The sequence below is a fragment of the Oryzias melastigma genome, linkage group LG5, assembly GCF_002922805.2.
Source record: "Oryzias melastigma strain HK-1 linkage group LG5, ASM292280v2, whole genome shotgun sequence".
Taxonomy (NCBI): Eukaryota; Metazoa; Chordata; class Actinopteri; order Beloniformes; family Adrianichthyidae; genus Oryzias; species Oryzias melastigma.
The window spans coordinates 26,466,489-26,487,168 of record NC_050516.1 but is presented as its reverse complement, the minus strand read 5'-3'; the positions used below and the strand labels follow the sequence as shown (position 1 = coordinate 26,487,168).

The following is a 20,680-nucleotide window of genomic DNA, read 5'->3' as shown; positions in this document are numbered from 1 at the left end:
AAGACATCAGGGGTGTCAAACTCAATTCCACAGGGGGCCAAAATCCAAAACATACTTTAGGCTGTGGGCCGAACAGGATAGACATTTATTAAACACACTTGAACTCTATCTTAAAAACTCTAAAAAATTTAACTTTTAAGCATAAATATTAATAAAACAGGCAGGAATATTATTCCAGAATAAATCAATTTAAAAAACTTTCAATATATATTCTCCATAAAAAAATATTTTGTTAAAGTAGAAATAAGTGCAAGATAACATCGAGCCATAAATAACAATAAAATTATCTGGAGGGCCAGATATGATCACCCGAGGGCCGGATCAGGCCCCTGGGCCTTGACTTTGAGACATGTGAAATAGATCAAAAGATGATTGGTGTGGTACTTCAGCAGTTTCCTTAAATTTCCCCCTTAATAATTGTAGTTATTTTCCAATAAAACAGTAAATAAAAAAACAAAATGTTTTTGGCCCTCTTGTGGATCATTTGCTTGTTTTGTTGAAACATTTAGATTCCTGTAAGGGCCACAATAACTTAAAATGTTTTTATTATTTTCAATGTTTACCTCTATGGGTTAAAGAGGTGTGAGGAGGGTGCTTATTTTGTAAATTATTAAATTTTAAAAATTAATTAATTGATGTTGTGTACTTTGTATTGTTTGTGTTATATCAATAAAGATTTGCCAAGGTGCTATTTTCTGATTAATAAACCAATCAAATAAAACTGCAGTTTTCATTTTAAGTCTCAGCTGATATTAGATGTTTTTTAAAACAAACGTTTCATATTTAATGAAATTATTTGCTAAATCAAATAAAATCAATTATGGATCGTTTTAACTAATTTGACATGTATTTTTTTTTTAGCCAGCCTTTGTGGGAGTTTCTGTAAGAGCTGCGTCGATCACTCGTTTTGTATTTAAGCTGAGATGCAAAGTGACTTCCTCCAGGCTGGCGCTCCATCTCGCCGCGCGCGCCGCGTCCATGTAACCTGCGCTCATATAAACACAGGGCGGCTGTCAGCACAGGTCAGTGGAGAGGCGGTTCGATTCCCCACGCTGTATAGTGTCTCAGGAGCAGCACGCTTGGCGCTTTGACCGCCTGATGTAGAAAAGCAAAACGCTTCGGAGTCATCACCGAGTCTGCTTCAACAGGAAACGACACCAAACTGAAACCAGAGACGTCGATGAAGGTAAGGCTCTGACATCTACTCTAACTCTTAAGTTGGTGAAACTTTATTGATAATCAATCATTTTTACAATCACATATAGGCCTTAAAAGTTGATGTGCTCAGATGTTCTGTGGTTTTAGCAAGAATATTTTACATAAAGTAAACATTTTCTCAACCTGATAACCCCAATCATGTCCATCACTGAAACTTTATTGTCCATAGTTACAGTTACAGTTTTATAGCTTCACAATCTTGAGCAGCTTTCTCTCATCTGTTGTATTTTATTTTTTTTATTTCTTCATATATATTTGTTTTAATTAACTGCTTATGTAACTTTCATTTTAGCTTCATACCACTTCCTTACAATAACTGATAATTTACATGTAGCTATGAATAGATAGAACAGCCTCTTTTAGATCTAATGTTTAACATTTCAGGGTGTAACAAAACAAAAAGTAATCTCATTACTGGAAAACTTTTTAGCATCAAGTATTCCAAAGAAATGATGAAGGTGAACCAGATGAGGAAGTATAAACAAGTTAAACTTTAGCATTGTACTTGTCTTGTTGTTTGTAAAGTTCAATTTAATTATATTTGTCTTTTTTTAATTAAACCTGATATTTAAGCAATTGATTGATTACATTTTAATCAGTAAAATATAACAAACTTCTGCGATGCTCACGGGGAAGCAATTCTTACTCATTAATTAGGGTTTATAATAATAGGAATTTTAACAATGAATGAAAGAAAAGATTCACAACCTGAAAATATTCTGTTTTCTACAGAAGTGGAGAAAGAAGAAAGACAAATTAAGAGGATTAGAACTCTAATAATTATAAATCCCCCTGATAAACATTAAAGACCAGATTTATACTTTAAGGAAATTGAAGGAAAACTGAATCCACTTTGTTTAATCTGCAATTTTCTTTAGAAACTAATTAAAAAAATGACTAAAGGCTGCAAGCTAGAAATTTGGTAAGAACTTGATAACATCAGTGAGATAATTATTTTCTATTTTTGCCTCACTAAGTTGCTCTACCAGCTATACTTTAGTTCATTTACTTTTGAAGTTTTTTTTAATTAAAAGCAAGAAGTGTAATTTATTCTTCACAGGTTTTAAACATTACAAAATGTGTTAATGAACAGTACTAAAAATATGCATCGTGGTTGCAAAATATATACATTTCCACCTGTTTGCAAAGTTGATCTAACTCATCAGCAAATGAAGCTATCATACTTTCGAGGGGGCGTGCTGATAAAGGTTGGTTCTCGAAAGTGAATGTAATTCTAAAGCTACGTTTTATTTCCAACCCCGTCCTTCTGGCTCGGCTACTTCGACTCCCTGACGCCTCCAAGCCATGGAAAGAGCATCGTCCACAGACAGGCGCAGAGCTTGGATCAACAGCCGACAGAGGCCCACGCTGGAGGAGCCTCAAGGGTTGTTATCCACCTCCATGATTGAAGACAACGTCTTCCCAGACAGTGAGAGCAAAGGTGGATGCTTTTCTCTAGTATTCCATTTGTAACACTTACAGGTTTTGAAGCTTGTTAAAACTACGATGCTTTAAACCACACAAATAGTGAATTTTTGATCAGATTTTTCTCTTTTTTTTAAAACAAGAAAATAATTTATTTATTAATAAGGATTTTTTGTTTGTGTCAATTCCACAGAAAAGATTGAGAGTTGGCTTCGTGGCTGTAGGTGAGTCACACCTTTTTTTGTTTTCAAGATACTGTTCATTGCATGTTGACAGGTTATGATGGGAACATGTAACTCAGTGGAAACGGGTGACTTCAGAGAGTGGAAACTCTGTGGCTGTAGAGATGCTGCGAGGCAGCCGCAGTTTGCTGCTCGCCGTATTATCTTCAGATGATGCATTCTCACTGTTCCATTGGAAAAAAATGTTCTCTGAGCAGACTTTTTGCACAGTTTTAAATTGTGTTTGTGTGATTTGCTGTTTAAACCACATGTCTTATTGGTAAAGTAGTGTAGTTGTTATAAAAGGCTATACCTGTATATTTTTATTAAGAAAATGGCAGTTTTAGACCTTTCTCTCTGAAATATCCTTGCAGTTTACCATAAGGCAATCATTTAACCTCTATTAAATTAATTTCCTTTTTATTTTTATTTTTTTATTATTTGGACTGAATGTTTCTTGATGCCAACATCAACAATAACGTGTTTTAACAGCCAAATTTCGGTCTCAATTGTAAAGAAAGTAGTTTACAAAATAGCTGAAGCAAAATTCCTTGAAAAGAAAACAAAAATGACTTGAATAGTTTCATGTACGCAAAGGCTAGTGCTTCTGTAACAGGAAGTTGGCAGTCTTTTTTGCAGGCTGCTAAAAGGGGATGAGAAGCTTTATCAAGCCAGCCTGTACTGCAAACGAGCTGAACATCATTCTTCAGATGAAAGCATGCATGCAAACCAGTCACATGTTTGATAAAAGCATGCAAATGGCACAAACGTGAATGTGTGTTTGTCTAAATGTTTTAAAAATAGATTTTTTTACCTTTGCAGGTCAGATGACAACGCTAGAGTCAGCTTTGGTAAGAGCTATTTTTAAAATGGACAATCTTTTTTTTTTTAATTTCCATGCAATCACATAAAGTAAACAACTCAAATTAATAGTAAAAAAATCAGTTATGAGAAACGTTACATTTTTAATCATGTAAATATAATGATGTAGCTCCGGTAAAGTCAAATTAAGCAAAGTTTAAAGGTAATAGCTACAGTAAAAATTGCAAGTTGAATGGGTCATAATTCTTTTAATTGTGTTGGCTGTTTCCAAAAAAACAAATAGTTGGCAATTTACCTAGTCCCTTAATTTAGCATCATCTTAAGTGAAAAAAATATATATTTTTATATAACTAGAAACAGAGTCACACATTAATGAGTTATATTTTTTATTTTATTTATTTCATTTTAATAGTACAAAACAATAAATGATCTAATATTCTTGATTTTGGTGAAAATAAGAGGACTGATAGAAGAAAACTTAGTATCTCTGCCCCATTTAATATATAATCAAACTATTTTAACCATATATATCTTTTTGTAACACAAAATAAATGCATCAAATGGTTGGCAAAAGCAACAAAAGCCAACTGTTAAAAAAACAAAACATCATAACTTTAATAAACCATAAAGTTTTATGAGTCTAAAAAGTAGAATGTCACATTTGTTTTTTGAGGATTAGTAACATTTTTGTATTGAAACTTGACTAATTGTTCTGATTAAACTTTTTTGTATCACTAGTACAGACTTTTACTTTGGTGGATAAATATTCAGAGTAAAAAAATACCTTGTATTTAAAAAGGGTGATATTCAAAAATGTTTAATTTCTTCTCCTCTCATTTAAAGCATTAAAATCCGGAGAACTTTACTTCAAAATACATTTTTCTTCATTAAAGACAAATGTAAAAACATGTTGGCGGATCTCTCTGTTTTTCTATATGTGCGTTGTGGTCAGACCAAACACCCAGATGACTCGAAGCTCAACTCAAGATTAAGAACAAACGTTCTTCACCATTTTGGCCTATCCCGTCAGAGGTCGCCACAGTGACTCAGCTTTCACTGATTCACACAGAGGCAGTTTTTACACCGGATCCTCTTCCTGATCTGTATTTTCAAGGCACAGAGAGATCCAAGACTAAGAAAAAAATACATCTTAAAATTGAATTTTAAAAGGCAATTTTTTGGTTTTTAATCAAGTTCAACCAAATGTTTTGTCTTTTCTTTTTAGAGGCTGAACTAGCTTTAAATTTTCCTGATGACTTGAGCCTGGGAGCTGATGGTAAGATCACTGTCTGCAAACACTTCATTATCCGACTCTGCAACACAATTAATAGCTGCTGACACATGCTGTGCCTGTTGCTCATAGTAACAGTCCAACAAAGCTAAAAGTCAGAATGGTTGGGGTCTCCATTAGTGCATATTACAGTAGATTTCCAGTTAAAATCCACACCAGTGTGCTTTAGAGGTTCAGCTTACACGCTGCAGATCAAATGCACTCGAATGCCTGATCACTTGGAAATGTGAGCTTCTCCGCTAAAGCAGAAGTTTTGTCCCTTTGCTGGTCCGAAGCAGTCAGGTCAGGCGTGTGCAAATGTCATGTCAACAAGGAAATCCATTTGAGGAGGAAATTAAAGTCCCAGTCGTTGTCGCACACCTGAGTTTGTGAAATTCTGAACCACCCATCAGTGAGGAATGCCGTAACTAATTTCCCAGCATCTTCCACTTCCCCATTCTAAAGGGTGATTGATGATCCATTCATTTGAAATATGTTAAAAGTTTAGTTTTAGTTTGTTGACAAAATGTATCCAGTAAAGCAAAAGTGAAGGTATTGGACTGACTTCTTGACAAAAACATGTCATTAAACCACGTTAGCAATACATTTTATTTATAACTTCTACATAACAACCACAAAATTTTTCAAACAGCATCCTTTCTTCTGATTAACAACAATTTAAATAAAGAAAGAAAGCAGAAAAAAATTCTGATCTTCAACACAAAATCCAAATACAGATGTGCATGAACAAAAACCTTTAAATCTCAAAGAAAACAAAATGAAAAACTCCTTCAGGGCGCAAAAGTATTACAACGTCATGTAGAAAATTTCCACTTTGTGTTTTACCTGTTAATAAAGTCTCCGCATGACTAAAAGGGTTAAAAGTTAAAGCTATTTTTCAGCTAAAGTTGTAATCACCCATTCTTAATACCCTGTTTAATCTTTATGTTTACTGATATTAACCTAATGAAATCGGAATTTATTTATAGATGTGAAATAAAATAAATTATGTTTTTGCTTTTAAGTAAATTAAGGACATTTTGGAAGAAAGTTTAATGCATATTTGCATTAAAAGGTGTCAAGGAGTTAAACATCTAAAAAAGCAGGAGGATGCACTTTACTTTTCTTTTTAGTTTCTAACTTTTTAAGCAGAAAAACAAACATTATCATGTTTTCCTTATTGAAATATTAAGATTAATTTTATGAACCTGATGACATTTTAGTGATAAAAATCATCTCTCACAGGATGTTACCATATATGTAACTTCCTGATCTGATTACGAAACAGTTCTTCCAGTTTATTTCAAAAAAGCTCATTGATCGCATTTATGATTGAGTCTTTCTATAAGGATTTTGCCAAGTTAATCTGGTTATGAGTCATGAAAACATTTGTCGGTTTAGCACAGGAACTTTCTAAACAGCATGTGGTGGACGTGTGTTCTTAACATTACATGATCACATTATTAGACATTTTTTTAAAGAGTACATGAGTCTTATCAGTGATACCACACAAGAATGTGAAGCTGAAGTGGCTTCCTGGTGTTGCAGCTGGTTTGACATGGATGAGAACAAGAATAAACCACCAGAAAGTGCATGTGTGTGCTGGTAAAACATGAAACTATGAAGTCGATACTCAGATGTGCAGCAGAATGCTACTTTCATTTTCTAAAGGAAAGCTTTGTTAATTCATGCAACTTTTGTTTATTTCACAGCCTCAGTTGTAGGTGTTGCTTCAGTTACACACAGAGCTGGGTGAGTAGCAACTGTGATGGAATATCACTGTTAAAATGTCTGTCTTTAAACTGTGGGGTGAATTTTATCATCAAATACTTTCAATATTAAATGGAAAATGCTATTTAAGGCAAAAAAAATAAAAAAAATCCTAGGGTTTTCATGTAAGAATTCACAATTTTCCTAACAAGATTCCCAATTTTTTTTAGTTTAAATCTCTGGTTATGTTAAAAAGTTTTAGATTAAATATTAAGTGGTTAAAAATCAATGATTCGTTTTAGCTGGGCTTTGGGGAAAACCCAGGAGCAGGAAGGACTCAAAGTTAGCCAGTGAAGTTCCAAAATATTTATTAACTAAAGAAGCATGGTTAAAAAGTCAAGCAACAAAAAACAACAAATACTCAGCAGAAACACTAGAAAGATTACAAGTAAATGCATAGGATGCTCCGACGCTGAGGACAGAACATATACCTTGTAACGTAATTAGGATTTCCAAGTATCTGTGATCCCTTCAAATAAAAACCAGGGAGGGCGGAGCATCCAGGAACATCAGGGAGGGCGGAGCATCCGGTAGAATCAGGGAGGGCGGAGCATCCAGGAACATCAGGGAGGGCGACATTTTGATCAAAAAATAAACTGAATTGTGAACTTGTGAATGGAAATGAAATCAGTTCAGTGGTTCAGTGATCTGCATCTCCACAGGTAAAGTCATTGGATCAACAGCTGCTTATGATTAAGCAGAAAAAACATAAATGATTGAGATAAGAGATTTGTTTTTATTTATTTATTGTTAGGTACAATTGAGATTGATTTATTTAAATAGCACTTTGGGGGTACCAAAGAACTTCACAATAAAAGAAAGACAGAAAAAAGCTGAAAATTAAGCAAATTAAGAAGAAAATTTAAAACTGCATAAAATTACGAAAAGCAGTCAGCAATAAAATACAAAGAAGATAAAAAAGAATGCAGTAAAACAAATACAATAAAATAAAATACCACCAACTACTGCACAAAATGTGCTCATGGAGCAAGATGCATATATTTATTATATAACTTTTTGACACTTCAAATGACAGGTTATAGAATTTTTGTTCTTGTTTGGCAAAACAATATATTTTATTAATGCTCTTTATTTTGAAAATCATTTTTAATTTAAAACATTATTTTCTTTTTCTCTACTCCTGAGTGAACACATTTTAAAAAAAAAAAAAACAACACAGCCCCCTGTCCAACAGCTTAATTGATGACCTTTCAAAATAAAGTATTCTCCTTTTGAACATTATTTAAGTTTGAGACATCCTATTTGCTATACTTTGCTTGGAAAGCAGCTTCTCTGCGTTTTACCTTGATAATAAGACATTTCTGTACTTCTTTGGGTTGAAGAACAAGGCGTCGAAGACTTGGTTTGCCGCCACTGAAGCATGGGCTGAGCATGACCTCCAGCTGCTACTCCACATCCACCTGCAAAACTATTTCAAGGTGAGGCTTCATTCACTAAAGGCTGTTTGACACTCCTCTCTACAGAAGAATTAGAAAACATGGAGACACACTGTTTTATTTTTTCATAAATGTTATTTTTTTAATCAGATTCTTTTGTTTACTAGATTGGATAACATTTTTAATTTTGTGATTCTTCCAGCGTGTCAGATATCCTGCAGCTGTATGAGGAGGATGCAGAGGAGGTTCTATGTGCGCTGGGTTTCGGCGGCGAGGAGGAGCAGATCACAGCACGTATCCCGTCTCGGTTTTTAAACTCTCCCTCCCACGCTAGCGGCATCAATTTGCGGCTTTTCCTGGACTCCCAAATCCAGCGGATACGAGAAGAGGACCACAGACTCTGTCTCGCCAGTAAGACACTAGATTTATTCAACTGCTGTTATAAAGTTCTTTGCTGTCAATCAAGCTTTATATTTAAACGGTGATCTCAATTTGTCCCCCCCTACAGGTCGTTTTAGACAGGTGGAAGTGCTCACGGCTACCGCCAATGCTTTCTATTCGCTCTACTCCTACGTGTCCCGCACTCCTCTTCAGAAACTGGACACGCCAGTGTTTACCTTCCCTTCTCCCGTGAGGAAGATGGAGCGCTTTCAACCCAGCACCTCCAGCGGACCTCGCTCTCCTGTGGAGCGGCTGAAGGACACCGTTCACAAGATGTGTCTGTACACGGGCTCCCCTCGCGGGTTTGAGTCCACCTCTCCACAGCCGTTACACAGGAAGAGGTCCAGCGTTCCCGACATCGTCGAGCTAATCATGAGAACTAAAACGGGGACCGCCAAGAAGCTGGATTTGGAGGAACACAACGCAAACAAACAGATTGTAGATGACAGGCTGACATCTTGGGACGGGGAAAAGGAACCAATGCAGGAGGTAGATGCAAATATAAGTCAACATGACACTAAAGTCTGTGAAATGGAAGACAACATACGAAAAGAACATGTTGAACTTGGCAGCACTAATAGTGGTCCAATATTTTTTGCAACACTGTCCTCTTCAGAAGAAACTTTAACAGACCCTGAACAACAGTTTCCTGTATCTTGGTCGGAGCTGGACTCTTGTCCCACCCAAAGCGATGCAGGAGCAGTTGAGCCGCTCCCTACTTGTGATTTTTGTGGTCAGATCCCACACAATACAAACTGTTCATTACCTGGAGAACACATAGACGCACCATCACCTGAATCAAATAAATCCTGTGTTCTCGCTCAAGATTGCAGCCCGCACACGACTAATGTTACAGAACTCAGCGGCGGCTGCGGTCGTTGCTGCATCACAGTGACCGGCTGGGATGGAGAGAACGAGTCTCCACGTTCCACAAAAACTGCACGTTTTCAATACGCTCTGCCTGTGGTACCCACGGTAACCAGCAAGGAGTCGATAAAACAAGGAGACACAAAGTACCTGAAGCCGATGACGCATCCCAGCATGGGCGACTTCTCCAGTACTCGCCAACAAGTCAACTCCTTTGAGTTGGAAGAGGTACAGTAGTTTCACTGTGATTGTATCAAATGGAAACCTTGTTGAAGACAATCCTACCTTTTTTAGATTTTACAAAGCATGTTGTTTAGGTTTGAGGTTTTTAGTTAAAGGATGAAAAAATACAATTAAAAGAATCTACATTTTGCACGAGAAAACAACAAAAACCTCAACTATGTTTCCAAGAATCAGTTGTATTACCAATTTAGAAAAAATAAGGAAGAAATATTTTACTAGTTTTGGACAGTATTTCCATCAGGAACTGCACGTCTCCCTCCGATGAAAATTACGTTTTTTGAGTTTTTAACATGTATGTGTGGCATTTTTCTTATGAAAGAGAACAAATGTAATAAGAATTTTTTTTTTTTTGTATTTCTGAGTATTCCTTCTTTTAAATGTCTGTCAATCAAACTGTCACAGACAGACTAAAAGAGTCTTTGGTGAACTAGGAGAAAGAATCAGGGGCGGGGCTTCTCAGCTCAGCTCCAAAAGCCACAGCCCCTCAGAGGAGATTTAGGAAACAGAGGCTTCAGATCAACAGGAAAAATGGCTTTTTTGTTAAAAATGTCAGAATCATTAAAACACTTTTTTTTTTTTTTTTACATTTTCATAGGGAGACTTTAAGTCATTATATGTCATATTACTGTTTGTAAATGTTGGGGTAGATTTAATAGACCGGATCAGCCTGAACACCTGAGGTAAGTGTTCTCTCAGAGTGTCCTACAAGCTCTGTGACTCAAACTAAGTAAAAGCTTTATTGTGAAAATGGGTGGCATAAGCAAATAGTTCTAAATGAAAGGGTCCATTTTGCAAATACATCCTGCAAATACAAATTCAGGCATCTTATTTTAATAATTACCAGACGACCAGAGACGGACAGATTATTGTAAACAAGCAGACTATTCAGTACCTGGGAACTCGTAATTTATCTGCATAAATACGCTCTTGTTACAACACTTGAATAGATTGATGCTCAGATAAGGATATTTATGACTTCGGGAGTTGAGTTTCGAGTTTCTTGCTGTAATAATTCTCATCAAAAATATTACTTACGGACAGAAAAGCTTCCATGTAAAATGAACCAAAGCTGAATGCAAAGTCGGCCTCATTTGTCATCACAGTTATCCTTGTTGTGTGTTTGGTGAAACAGAAGTGCAGTGTTTAAAACCGACCCTCTCGCCTCTGCAGGTGCACAGCGCCGGAGAAGAGGATTTTGGACAATCCGAACTTTCAAAAACTTCACAACTTTCCAGATGTCCGAATAAAGGTATCGAAAGTTTTTTGTGTATTTTTACGACATCATCCACAGTATTCTATTTAGTTACTGGCATCAAGTCATGTCAGAATGAAGTTGATGGTTTTCACACTTATAGGTTCCCATGTAACAACCAAGTGAGCATGAAGTTTTATTTAAATCTCTCTTCCCTTTTGCAAATATATATAAAAAAAAAAAAAAAACTGCTGATTTAATGTTTGTACTTCCTGTAGTGAAGTTAAGACTGAAGTGATGAAAAGGAGTTGATGTAAAACATGTCTGTGCGAGTATGACAGTTTAAGTGCAGGAGAATGCTCTGGTATGTGCTCTGGAAACAGGTCACTACACAGGTGTTCATGACTGTCAAGATCTTTCTGAACCATCAGCTGGCATCTCTTCTGTGCACATACAGTAAAAGGGAACTGTGTGTTTTTGTGTAGGTGAGGTGGTTCGGGGTGACAGCGTGCAGTCGGACAGCAGCGGATATGCAGATGAAGACCTCGGCCCTTCAGCAGAGAAACTCAGCAGCTGACAGAAAACTCTCCACTCGCAAGAGTCAATTGTGAAATCTTAAAAATGAAGAAAAAGTTTACCTTGATCTTCAGATACTGCAATATCTCCAGATGTGAAGTTTTTATAGTTCTTGAATGCATGGATGAATAGAGTAATAATAGAAAAAACTTTTAAAAAGTTGAAGCACAGTAATACCTTTTAAATATTTTATAAAAAAAACAGCTACAGATGCACTTTAAACATTAAATTTAATGTGTTTTTTGTAATGTTTTATTTTTAATTATTTATAACCATAAACAGATTTTTTTTTAAATGTGTCATCTTTATGTAGGGCTGGGTTGGTAAAATCAATTTGTTTTGATCTAAGCTTAATAGATCAATAATCAATGCATAAAAGTGGAAATCGATCTAAAGCGTTAAGCTAAAGTCTGCTAGCTTGATGCTAACTTGTAATGGGATTTCCCATTGGATGGCTAATGCTAACACTCACTCGACCAAAACATACATTCCTGACTAAATTAACATCTTTATACATTCACAAATATTAATTTTCTAAAGTTTTTTAAGGAAATATTTTTAAAATAACCATTTCTGGCCTAAAACACAGTTTTTGCTCATGAAAAAACAGAATCGAATCGATTCTGTAATTATTGTCGATACCCAGCCCTACTTTTATGTGTTGAAGAAAAACAGTAGTTACTTTGCTTATATAATCGCATAATAAACATTATAAGCTGCAATAAATGTTACAGCTGCTTTATTGGTATTCATTTTAGAGCCTCTATCAACCAATATGCAAACTGCTCCAGCATTAAGGAAGAAGACGACCAAAAAAAAATAAAAATAAATAAAAATTCAGCAAAATGAAGTTTGTGTTTTAATTAAAAGAGCCTAATACACAAGGACAGAGAACACAGGGAGTCTACGCTACACATTCAACACACTTGATAGTCTTGAGGTATAAACATTATCACATTAGAACATGTGGTTGCTTTATTTAACCAGTCTGATGTGGAAGTCGATACTTTTAGAGTGTTCAGTGACTAAAACGGCGAGGTTTGGTCGCACCTCACCTTCAGTTAGAAGGGAACATTTGCTTAAACAGGACTAGATTAGTGAAGCGCCGGCTGCAAAGAGCGCGACCCATCACAGACTGAACTTCCAAAAATACACACCTAATTTGCTTAAAGATAAAAGATAGCATGGCTACACATTAAAATGTGGCAGTGTTGAACTGTAGAAGTTTAAATAAAGTTTGTCAGGACTTGGGTAGGCTCATTTACTTGTGTTTTTAGCAGTTTATTTCTTTTTAAATATGGAAGAATATACACTTTTTACTTCATTCCTGTAAACCAGGATTCCTAATTGAGAAGCACCATTTATAGTTTTACCTAAATATTTTCTAAAAAAGTTTATATTTAATAAAACAGAGTGGATGAAAGGAAAACTAAATGACTAAAATGCAGAAGGGGAAGCTTTGATGAGATTGTTTTAGGCAGGTAAATCTTCAGTGGCACATGTCAGACGTAGAATAAAACAAACTAAAAACTGGGTTCAGATTGAGTCGTGGCAAAAACAATCTGGGATTCATTCATATTAATAATAAGAAGAAGAAGAAGAACTTGGCGAGTTTTGGAATCTGTCAGGAGAAACCGTGTCATCATTTCCCTCCTGCCATGATTTTGAGGTACTGAAGTGCGTTGTGAGCTGCGTTGGCCCGCGCGGCGTCCGTGCTCGTGGCAAAGCCGTGGCACACCGTGATTGGCTGTGTGGACAGCTCCACCAGACACTGACACAGGCCACTGAGGCTGCGCTCCTCTGAAACGAAACACGCAGAAATGTAAAACAGACACTGATGCTTTCTCTTTTCACAGAAAACAGTATTTTGCATGAATGCAGCAGCAATAAAACTAACAAAAGGATATAATTTAAAGACCTATTTCAAGGAAATGTGTGTTTTTAACATGTTCTTGTGGGATTTTTCTAATGATGGAGGACATATATTAGGGAAATTAAGCAAAATGATGCATCCTGGTGCACAAAACAAAGACATACATGGATCTATACATGGAGGCGGCAACCTTTGGTGCTGAAGGAGCCATTTGGTCCAGTTTTTTTCCAGACCAAAACCGAGCAAGAGTTGCAAAGTCTATTTTACTGTATTTATAAGTAACCTTTTAATATTTAGGATAATCGAATACATAGAATTTTCTTTGTATAACAATTCTTGACTTATTTCACTTTTGACCACAGCACATAAGTTTCCTTCAAAATAAAAAATGAACCCTGTGTCAAATAATCTCAAATAATCAAGAAAGTCAAATCAAAGATGGCATTTTCCATTTTTAGGACTTTGGTGCACTTTATCTATTTTCTCCTTTTTACTATTGAATACAAACATGACAAACTTTGGTGTAGAATCCAATTTTTTAAATAAATCTATATGTGCTTTATTTTTATTCTAACAATAAACCACTCTTACCTTTATTTTTCTCAGTTATATGACATGTTAAGATTTAAAGCCTAAATGAAGAAACTTGATTAACTAAAAGAAATTAACAACAAATGTTTTATTTAGTGAAATTGTTAGCATTTGTATCCAAAGCCAAAGAGCCACGATGGAGGAGTAAAGGAGATGCAGGTTGCAGACCCCTGATCTACTCGCCATTTTTGTTGCACCGCTAATGTTAGGTTGGGGTTGTGAGGGGCTGTAAGCTAGCAGGAGAGAGTGTAAACAGAGAGCTCTCAGTTATAGGGAAGGGGGGGGGTGAGGTTACTCCGAATCATAAGTCCCGTCCACAACTCAGAGACAAATTTCTTATAAACTACAGCCGCTCTGCAGAAAATATGTTCAAGAAAACAACACAGTTTTTTTGATTTTGGGTAAAAATTGAATAATTATAATTAATTGTTAATGCTTTTAAAGTAGATGAAAAGAATCAAACTAGAATATGCAGACACCCTGTGACCTCCAATAACCTCTTCAGGTTATGAAACCTAGACCTGAACAACGTAAAAACACAAAGGAGGTGAACAAAGGAGAGACGAGGAGTTTGGAAGAACAAAATCCTGATCTAGAGTCATGTCACTTCTATAATTTGATATTATCGTATTAATTTAAATTTTTCCTTTATTATTTTGCTTTTAAATGTACATTTAAATGTCCATTTGAACAGTGTTTTATCTCCCGTGTCCTCTGATAAAATACGGTTCTCAGAGTTCCTATTTTCAGTTTTTGATGTCAAAAGTTTCACTTCATTTTAGATAAGGTCGTGTTCTGTCAACTCAAAATGTCAAGCCACAAAAGAACTCAATTATAGAATAAAATGGATAGAGAAATTGAGTTAAACAATCTCGAGTAAAGAGCATCCTTGTGAGTGACTGGTGGAGGATGTTCGTGGCAAAGCAGCGAGTTCAAACAAGGCGTGTCAACAGTGATGTTTATCTGCATCTATAAAATGCGGAACATCTTCCATAAAAGCAAGATGTCTACAATTCTTTTTCTTTTGTTTTTTACCACAAAGAATTCTTGGGTCTAAACCATCTTTTGTGTCTAACACCAGCTTCCTTCATGTCTTTGTCTATGATTCTTGCTTTATTATGTTATTTGATGAGTAAATCCCGTCAAACCTTCAGTGTGTGGGCTCACCTAAGTCTAGGTAACTGACATCGAAGCGCTGCTCTGCTGACAGGTCACCCAGCAGGGCGCAGAAGTTGGAGTCGGAGGGCATGCCCAGAGGGTGGCTGCGGAGCTGGAGGATCTTCTCTCCAGCAGAGTTCCGCAGCGAGTCCCACGTGCAGCTGAAGCCTTTAGCTTTGCCCGACTCCACTCTACCCCCCAAGTGCTGTGGAGAGAAATCCCATGATCTAGTTGTTTGTTTCGTCAAGAATTCTGAAAGAGAAGATCTTGTTACAATTACTTATGTCGGCCCCTCACCATGTTAAAGGTGTCCTCTTCCGTGTCGGCATCGTTGGTACTTCGCAGGTCTACTGGCACATCGTGGATTCGTGACAGCATCTTAGCGGCTGCATTTCTCTTGGCTAATTTCTTAGAAGTACCACTTCCTGGAGAAAATATAAACAACAACAAACTATTATAAAAAGATAAAAGTAAACCTAACCTGATATCTGCTCTGATCCAACTCGTCTAATCTAGCATCTGCTAAAAGGTTTCTGCCACTAGAGGGTGGAAAATGACACTTTAAACAAAGTTTAAATCCAACGCTTTTATCCAACGCTTACTTTTTTAAACTCTAAAATCAGAGTAAAGTTTACTTGCTTTCATAATCAAGACAGAATAAACTTTTTTTTGTTTTGTTTTCTTGTTCAGTCACTTAACACTGTAAGTATACAGCAGTACTGTACACAGTCGTTTTGCATTTTGACTTTACGATGTAACTTTACATTGTGACTTTAGAATTTGACTTTACACTGTCTTTCCATTATACACTATGCACAAGATGCCAACTAAAGCACAACGAAAATACATTTTTATGGCAATCTAGAATGTTTTTAACTACCTTAGGACATTTAGCAAAAATAATAATGTGAGAAAAGTAAATATGAATGGAAAAACTGCTAAAGTACAGTACATCAACAAAACCTGAGCTTGCACTTCAAAATAAAACAATTATTTGCTTAAAAAATAAGACAAAAAACGCATATAGACAGAGATGGGATCAGCAGGATCTGTATCTCAATTTTGCTGAATTAAACTGGATTACAAGAAACAAAAAGAAAAACTACTTTAATTGATTTTTTTTTTTTTACCTTTAAGAACCTGGTGTCCACTTTACATTGAATTTTGGTTATATTACTACAGTACATTATTCTGCTTAACTGGGGCCCAGTGACTACAAGTTAAGAGGAATCAAATTAAACTTAATGGAACAACTTTTTAACTGTTTTTAATTGTTCCTGAAAGTTACAATAAAAGTCTTTGAATCAATTTGCAAAAATGTGTAATACATAAAATAGGGTCTAAAATAAGAGCATCCTTAGTGTTTGTTTAAAATAAGTGTGCCCAATGGGAAAATGAGAAATGTAAAATGACTACTCTTGGATTTCCCATTTTAAATAAATTACGATTTCAAAAATAACTTAATAGAAAAGCCAGACAGTTTGCTTAAAGATAAAAAAGTGAGAACTGGAAGAAGAAACAGTGATATTTCCAAATTAGGAGTTATACCAATTTCTACAAATCTTTCAACTCTGCAGGTCATAGTAAATTCTTTGCGATGTGCTGGACCAGACTCCTGGGTGACCGTGTACTCCGGCAGACGCCATCCTTTCTGCACCACCAACTCCTAAAATGAGGCAAGAGACAAATGTGATGATAAACACTCCAGTTTTGGTAAACCGAGAAGAATGTATTTTGTGTGTGTTCATTTACCTGAAGAGCCCCAACAGGATTACATTCAGACTGCTGGGAAGTGTTTGTAGTTTTCATCTCTGATTGGGGTCTGCATGGAGGTGAAGATAAGCAATGAAACAAACTTCCTTTCTACATGTCAAACAGGTCTCACAATCTCATATGGAGACTCAATGATAAAAAGAAACACTCGTTGAACTTAAACAGCAAAAGAGAATCCAAATATTAAGTTGCATCCTCACCCGTCTCCATCAACTGACACATCCACGGCAACAAACTCGTCTGCTCCAACAACGACACCAGCTGGACCTCCCAGGCCTCCTTTGAGCATCTTCAGAGCAGCCTCAGCTGCCTTGTGCTTTGCCGCCTTTTTGCTGGGCCCTTGGCCGGTGCAGCTGATCTCTCCGACGGAGACGCGGAATGTGAAGTTGGGCTGGTGGGCCTGTCCCTCTGCCTTCAGCAGGTCATACACTGGGGTTTTGCCTATCCGCGTTCCATACTCCTGCAGCAGACTGATGGGCGTCTTTCCGGGATTCACAGCCAGCATTTGCTCAATACTAGAAGAAGGGAAAAGGACCTTTGTGAAGCAGATGCAGTCCGATTTACTGAGCTTAAGAGCTGATGCATTGTTTGTTGTTGAATTGCAATTTCACCTCTGGGAATCTAATAGAAATACAAGTTATTACTAGTTCAGTAACTGTTGATTTTTTAATTAAGAATTTTGTTTATAAAGGTTTTCACACATTGTGCTTTAAAGTCCCACTCAAATCATCTTTTGATTACATTTAAAAGCATTCCCAGTGGTCTTTTAATTGTAATCATGTCATTTTTAGCTAAAATCAAAAACCTATGTAGTTTTATAGGACATAGTTTCTACAGAGCAGCAGAAGTTCATTAGAAATTTGCCTCTGGGTTGCAGGCTAGACTTCTGGTGTAGAGCAAACCTGCCCCTACTTCCTGTCATTCCCGTCCTTGTCATGACAAGCTCAAATATTACAGGTGCATCAAAAACGGCGAGCAACATTGGGGCAATCCAGTCATACAGTTTTGAGCCAGATGCTACCAGCTCAGACGGTGAAAACAAAGAAGTACATGGATGTAGTTGTACACTAGTGGATGCATCAGAACAGTTTGTGGCACCCATGTCATAGCTATAATCTTTTTCAGACAGAATTTTTTCATCTGCTCCTGATTCACAATGATTTGAAAAAAGAAATGCTCAGAAAAGAAATTTTATTCTTATTTTTTTTGTAAATTTCCTAAATCATGTGATGTTAAAAAACACAATTTTCATTGAAGTGGGTCTTTAAGTGAAATAATTAATACTTTCAAAAGATCGCAAACCAAAATCCCCTCAGAAACACTAAGTTATTCAAGACTTAAAGTACATAAACAATCCACAAAGCTTTCTTTCAAGTGGTTATTCTCTCAGTTTGTAATAACAGTAAACAAACCATTTTTCAGAGATTGTTTTTTAAAACTGTATAACTTGATTTCTTGAACAAGAATTTTAAGAAAAAAAACTTTTTTTGTGAAAGAAACCTTCAAAGATGCAATAAAACCCTAATAAATACTTTATGCAACAGCTTTGTGGTTGGATTATAGGGAATCTGCAACATGAATTTGCTGATTTTCAGATTCTGAAATGAATCAAAGCAGTTCCTATAAGTGGAAGATGGAAGTCAAAGAAGAGTTAAGTCATCTTCATAAGGAGGGAGTTCAGAGCTTCTTGGGTAAGGTTCAATTTCCAAAGTATTACAGACAAAATGCGTATTTTACAGATACAAAAACCCCTAGTACTTTCATAACTACTGTAGGCATGTACAATGGGTGTGAAAGGGGAGACGGAAGGCTATGTTGGGCTGGGCTGGTGTCATCACGTGGTTAGTGGTGAATACTTGTCCATCTCTTCATCCAGACACCAGCAACTTAGTGAGTTATAACAAAACCAGGTCTACGATGGCACCATATTCAGAATTATCCGTTGCAGGAATCTGACTGAAAGAAAAATCTAAAAACCAGATCATGTTGCTGCAGCCTTTGACTGGATGATCATGACTTGGAGCCCCATAAATGTTTCCATTCGATAACAGGTCGCTTGTGAAAAACCCTTTGTTAATGTGACGCAACCTGCAATAAGAATTGCCATCTTATGCCTAGTTTTGAGTTAGCTTAGCTTCATACTCACCTGGAGCACCCGGAGTTTCTCTTCCAGCTGTCCGATGCTGTCTCGTCGTTCATTCCCTATTTCACGCAGATAGAGCTGATCTATTGCGGATGGCAAATAACTCTACCAAAAGCGCCTCTAGCTTTCTTTTGACAACAGTGCTCTTTTTCGTTCTATTTCCATTTTAAAGCTACAATATTTGAAAGAAAAACGAAGAAAGCCACCTCCATAGCTGCAGATTTTGGCGCACAAATATGACGTCACAGCATCCTTCAGTACACAAATTGTGATTGGACAAAAAAAGCGCGGGCTTTCCTCAGTACCAAATAAGTCAATAGTATGTCCCATATATGGTTAATTCATACACCCCCATAAAGCAACAATTTTTCTGCCAATGTTTGATTTATAATTTGTGATTTGCTAATAAATAATTTTGATTTAGTTTGTTTTAATATATAATTTTTTTTATGAATAATGTATGACAATACATAAAATAAAAATAATATGATTCAAATAGATTATGCTCATAGCTAAAAGGCAAAAATATCAGCTTAGTATTTTGGCAAAACATTGCCACTAAAAACAATTTTAAAACAATTTAAAATTGTTTTTAGTAACCTTTATTTTTTAAAGATTTTTTGTTAGAGATTAGATTTGGCCTCTGTTTTTTTTTACATGTGTTGATTTTGCATTTTTTCATTTTAGAAATAGTTTTTTATGTAAAAAAAAAAAAGAAGAAGAAATAACCTATCACTTTAATTGTTCTCAAGTACAGCTAAAAGTACAGTCTCATGTAGAGCTGGGTTGAAAAAAATCAATTAATCGATTTATGAATAGACCAATAATCAATTCACAAAAGATATAAATTGATTGAGCACACAAAGCTGAAGTCTGCTAGCTTGATGCTAACGTTCAACAGAATTTCCAATAGGACGGCTAATGCTAATGCTCGGTTGACCAAAAACATTGCTGACTAAATGAACATGTTTACTTACAGGCATTAATTTTCAAAACTCTTTTAAGGAAATAATTTTTAAAGTAACTATTTGTGGTTTTTTCCCCTCGTATGAGTCTTCTTCTTGAATAAAGTGTACTTCTATAGCGCGATTGCCATCTTGTGGTCAAACTGCAAAGCCCTCCAGGAGAAGCAGAACAATGTTTACAATCTTAATGATCTGAACATTTTTGTTAGAACTTCTCCCTTAGAGAATCTATGTAACACTGTATAATATTAACAGTCTCATTATTGTACTAATACATTTTACAATATGTCAACTGTATCAGATTAATATAAATATATTCAAATTAAATAATAGATTTTTAATGTATTTCTAAACAAATGTGTATACATTTGTAAACTTAAAATTGAATTGAATTGAAGAATCTGAAAAAATCGGAATTGAATCGATTCGGGCTCTTCTGAATCGAATCGAATCGTTTCTGGAAATTATAACCGATACCCAGCCCTAGTCTCATGGCCATATCAAACAAATGAAAATACCAAAGAAAGCTATTAAATTTCAGTGACCTCTTTAAATATAGTTCACTATATTTTATCCCTTCATGCAGAGACACACTTTAAAACCACAACATGCAAATCTTAAGAGTTGAAGACGGCCAAATATTGGACAAAAGTAAAAATGTCCACGTGTCTGTAATAACGTGTATTAAAGAAGCTTGTGAGTGGTTTGGTTGTGAGTTTCTGATTCCTGTTCAGA

General features: G+C 35.9%; 2 protein-coding genes across 2 annotated transcripts; one reads left to right on the top strand and one right to left on the bottom strand.

Annotated features, from left to right (window-relative positions):
* The first annotated feature begins 268 nt into the window (after positions 1 to 268).
* On the top strand, positions 269 to 12,179 carry tespa1 (thymocyte expressed, positive selection associated 1). The gene is made up of 11 exons (XM_024269472.2): positions 269 to 1,186; positions 2,522 to 2,659; positions 2,837 to 2,867; positions 3,687 to 3,715; positions 4,912 to 4,962; positions 6,669 to 6,708; positions 8,070 to 8,165; positions 8,326 to 8,534; positions 8,632 to 9,659; positions 10,845 to 10,923; positions 11,352 to 12,179. The coding sequence occupies exons 2-11, from the start codon at positions 2,524 to 2,526 to the stop codon at positions 11,441 to 11,443; spliced, it is 1,791 nt and encodes a 596-aa protein (XP_024125240.2). The 5' UTR covers positions 269 to 1,186; positions 2,522 to 2,523; the 3' UTR covers positions 11,444 to 12,179.
* Positions 12,180 to 12,288: 109 nt separating this feature from the next.
* On the bottom strand, positions 12,289 to 19,258 carry tarbp2 (TAR (HIV) RNA binding protein 2). The gene is made up of 7 exons (XM_024269475.2): positions 18,984 to 19,258; positions 17,038 to 17,352; positions 16,817 to 16,886; positions 16,613 to 16,730; positions 15,362 to 15,489; positions 15,074 to 15,269; positions 12,289 to 13,242 (listed from the first exon to the last, which is right to left on the bottom strand). Exons 1-7 carry the CDS (start codon positions 19,034 to 19,036, stop codon positions 13,085 to 13,087), a joined length of 1,038 nt encoding a protein of 345 aa, XP_024125243.1. The 5' UTR covers positions 19,037 to 19,258; the 3' UTR covers positions 12,289 to 13,084.
* Positions 19,259 to 20,680: the final 1,422 nt, after the last annotated feature.

What these genes read in the sequence shown, in the direction of transcription:
- tespa1 (XM_024269472.2), top strand. Translation starts at nt 2,524, where the DNA reads ATGGAAAGAGCATCGTCCACAGACAGGCGCAGAGCTTGGATCAACAGC. An exon ending in CTTGAGCCTGGGAGCTGATG is followed by an intron (nt 4,963 to 6,668) that starts GTAAGATCACTG and finishes TTTATTTCACAG; the next exon opens with CCTCAGTTGTAGGTGTTGCT. An exon ending in TCAGTTACACACAGAGCTGG is followed by an intron (nt 6,709 to 8,069) that starts GTGAGTAGCAAC and finishes TTTGGGTTGAAG; the next exon opens with AACAAGGCGTCGAAGACTTG.
- tarbp2 (XM_024269475.2), bottom strand. Translation starts at nt 19,036, where the DNA reads ATGAACGACGAGACAGCATCGGACAGCTGGAAGAGAAACTCCGGGTGC. An exon ending in TGAAAGATTTGTAGAAATTG is followed by an intron (nt 15,490 to 16,612) that starts GTATAACTCCTA and finishes TATTTTCTCCAG; the next exon opens with GAAGTGGTACTTCTAAGAAA. An exon ending in AAGAGGACACCTTTAACATG is followed by an intron (nt 15,270 to 15,361) that starts GTGAGGGGCCGA and finishes TTCTCTCCACAG; the next exon opens with CACTTGGGGGGTAGAGTGGA.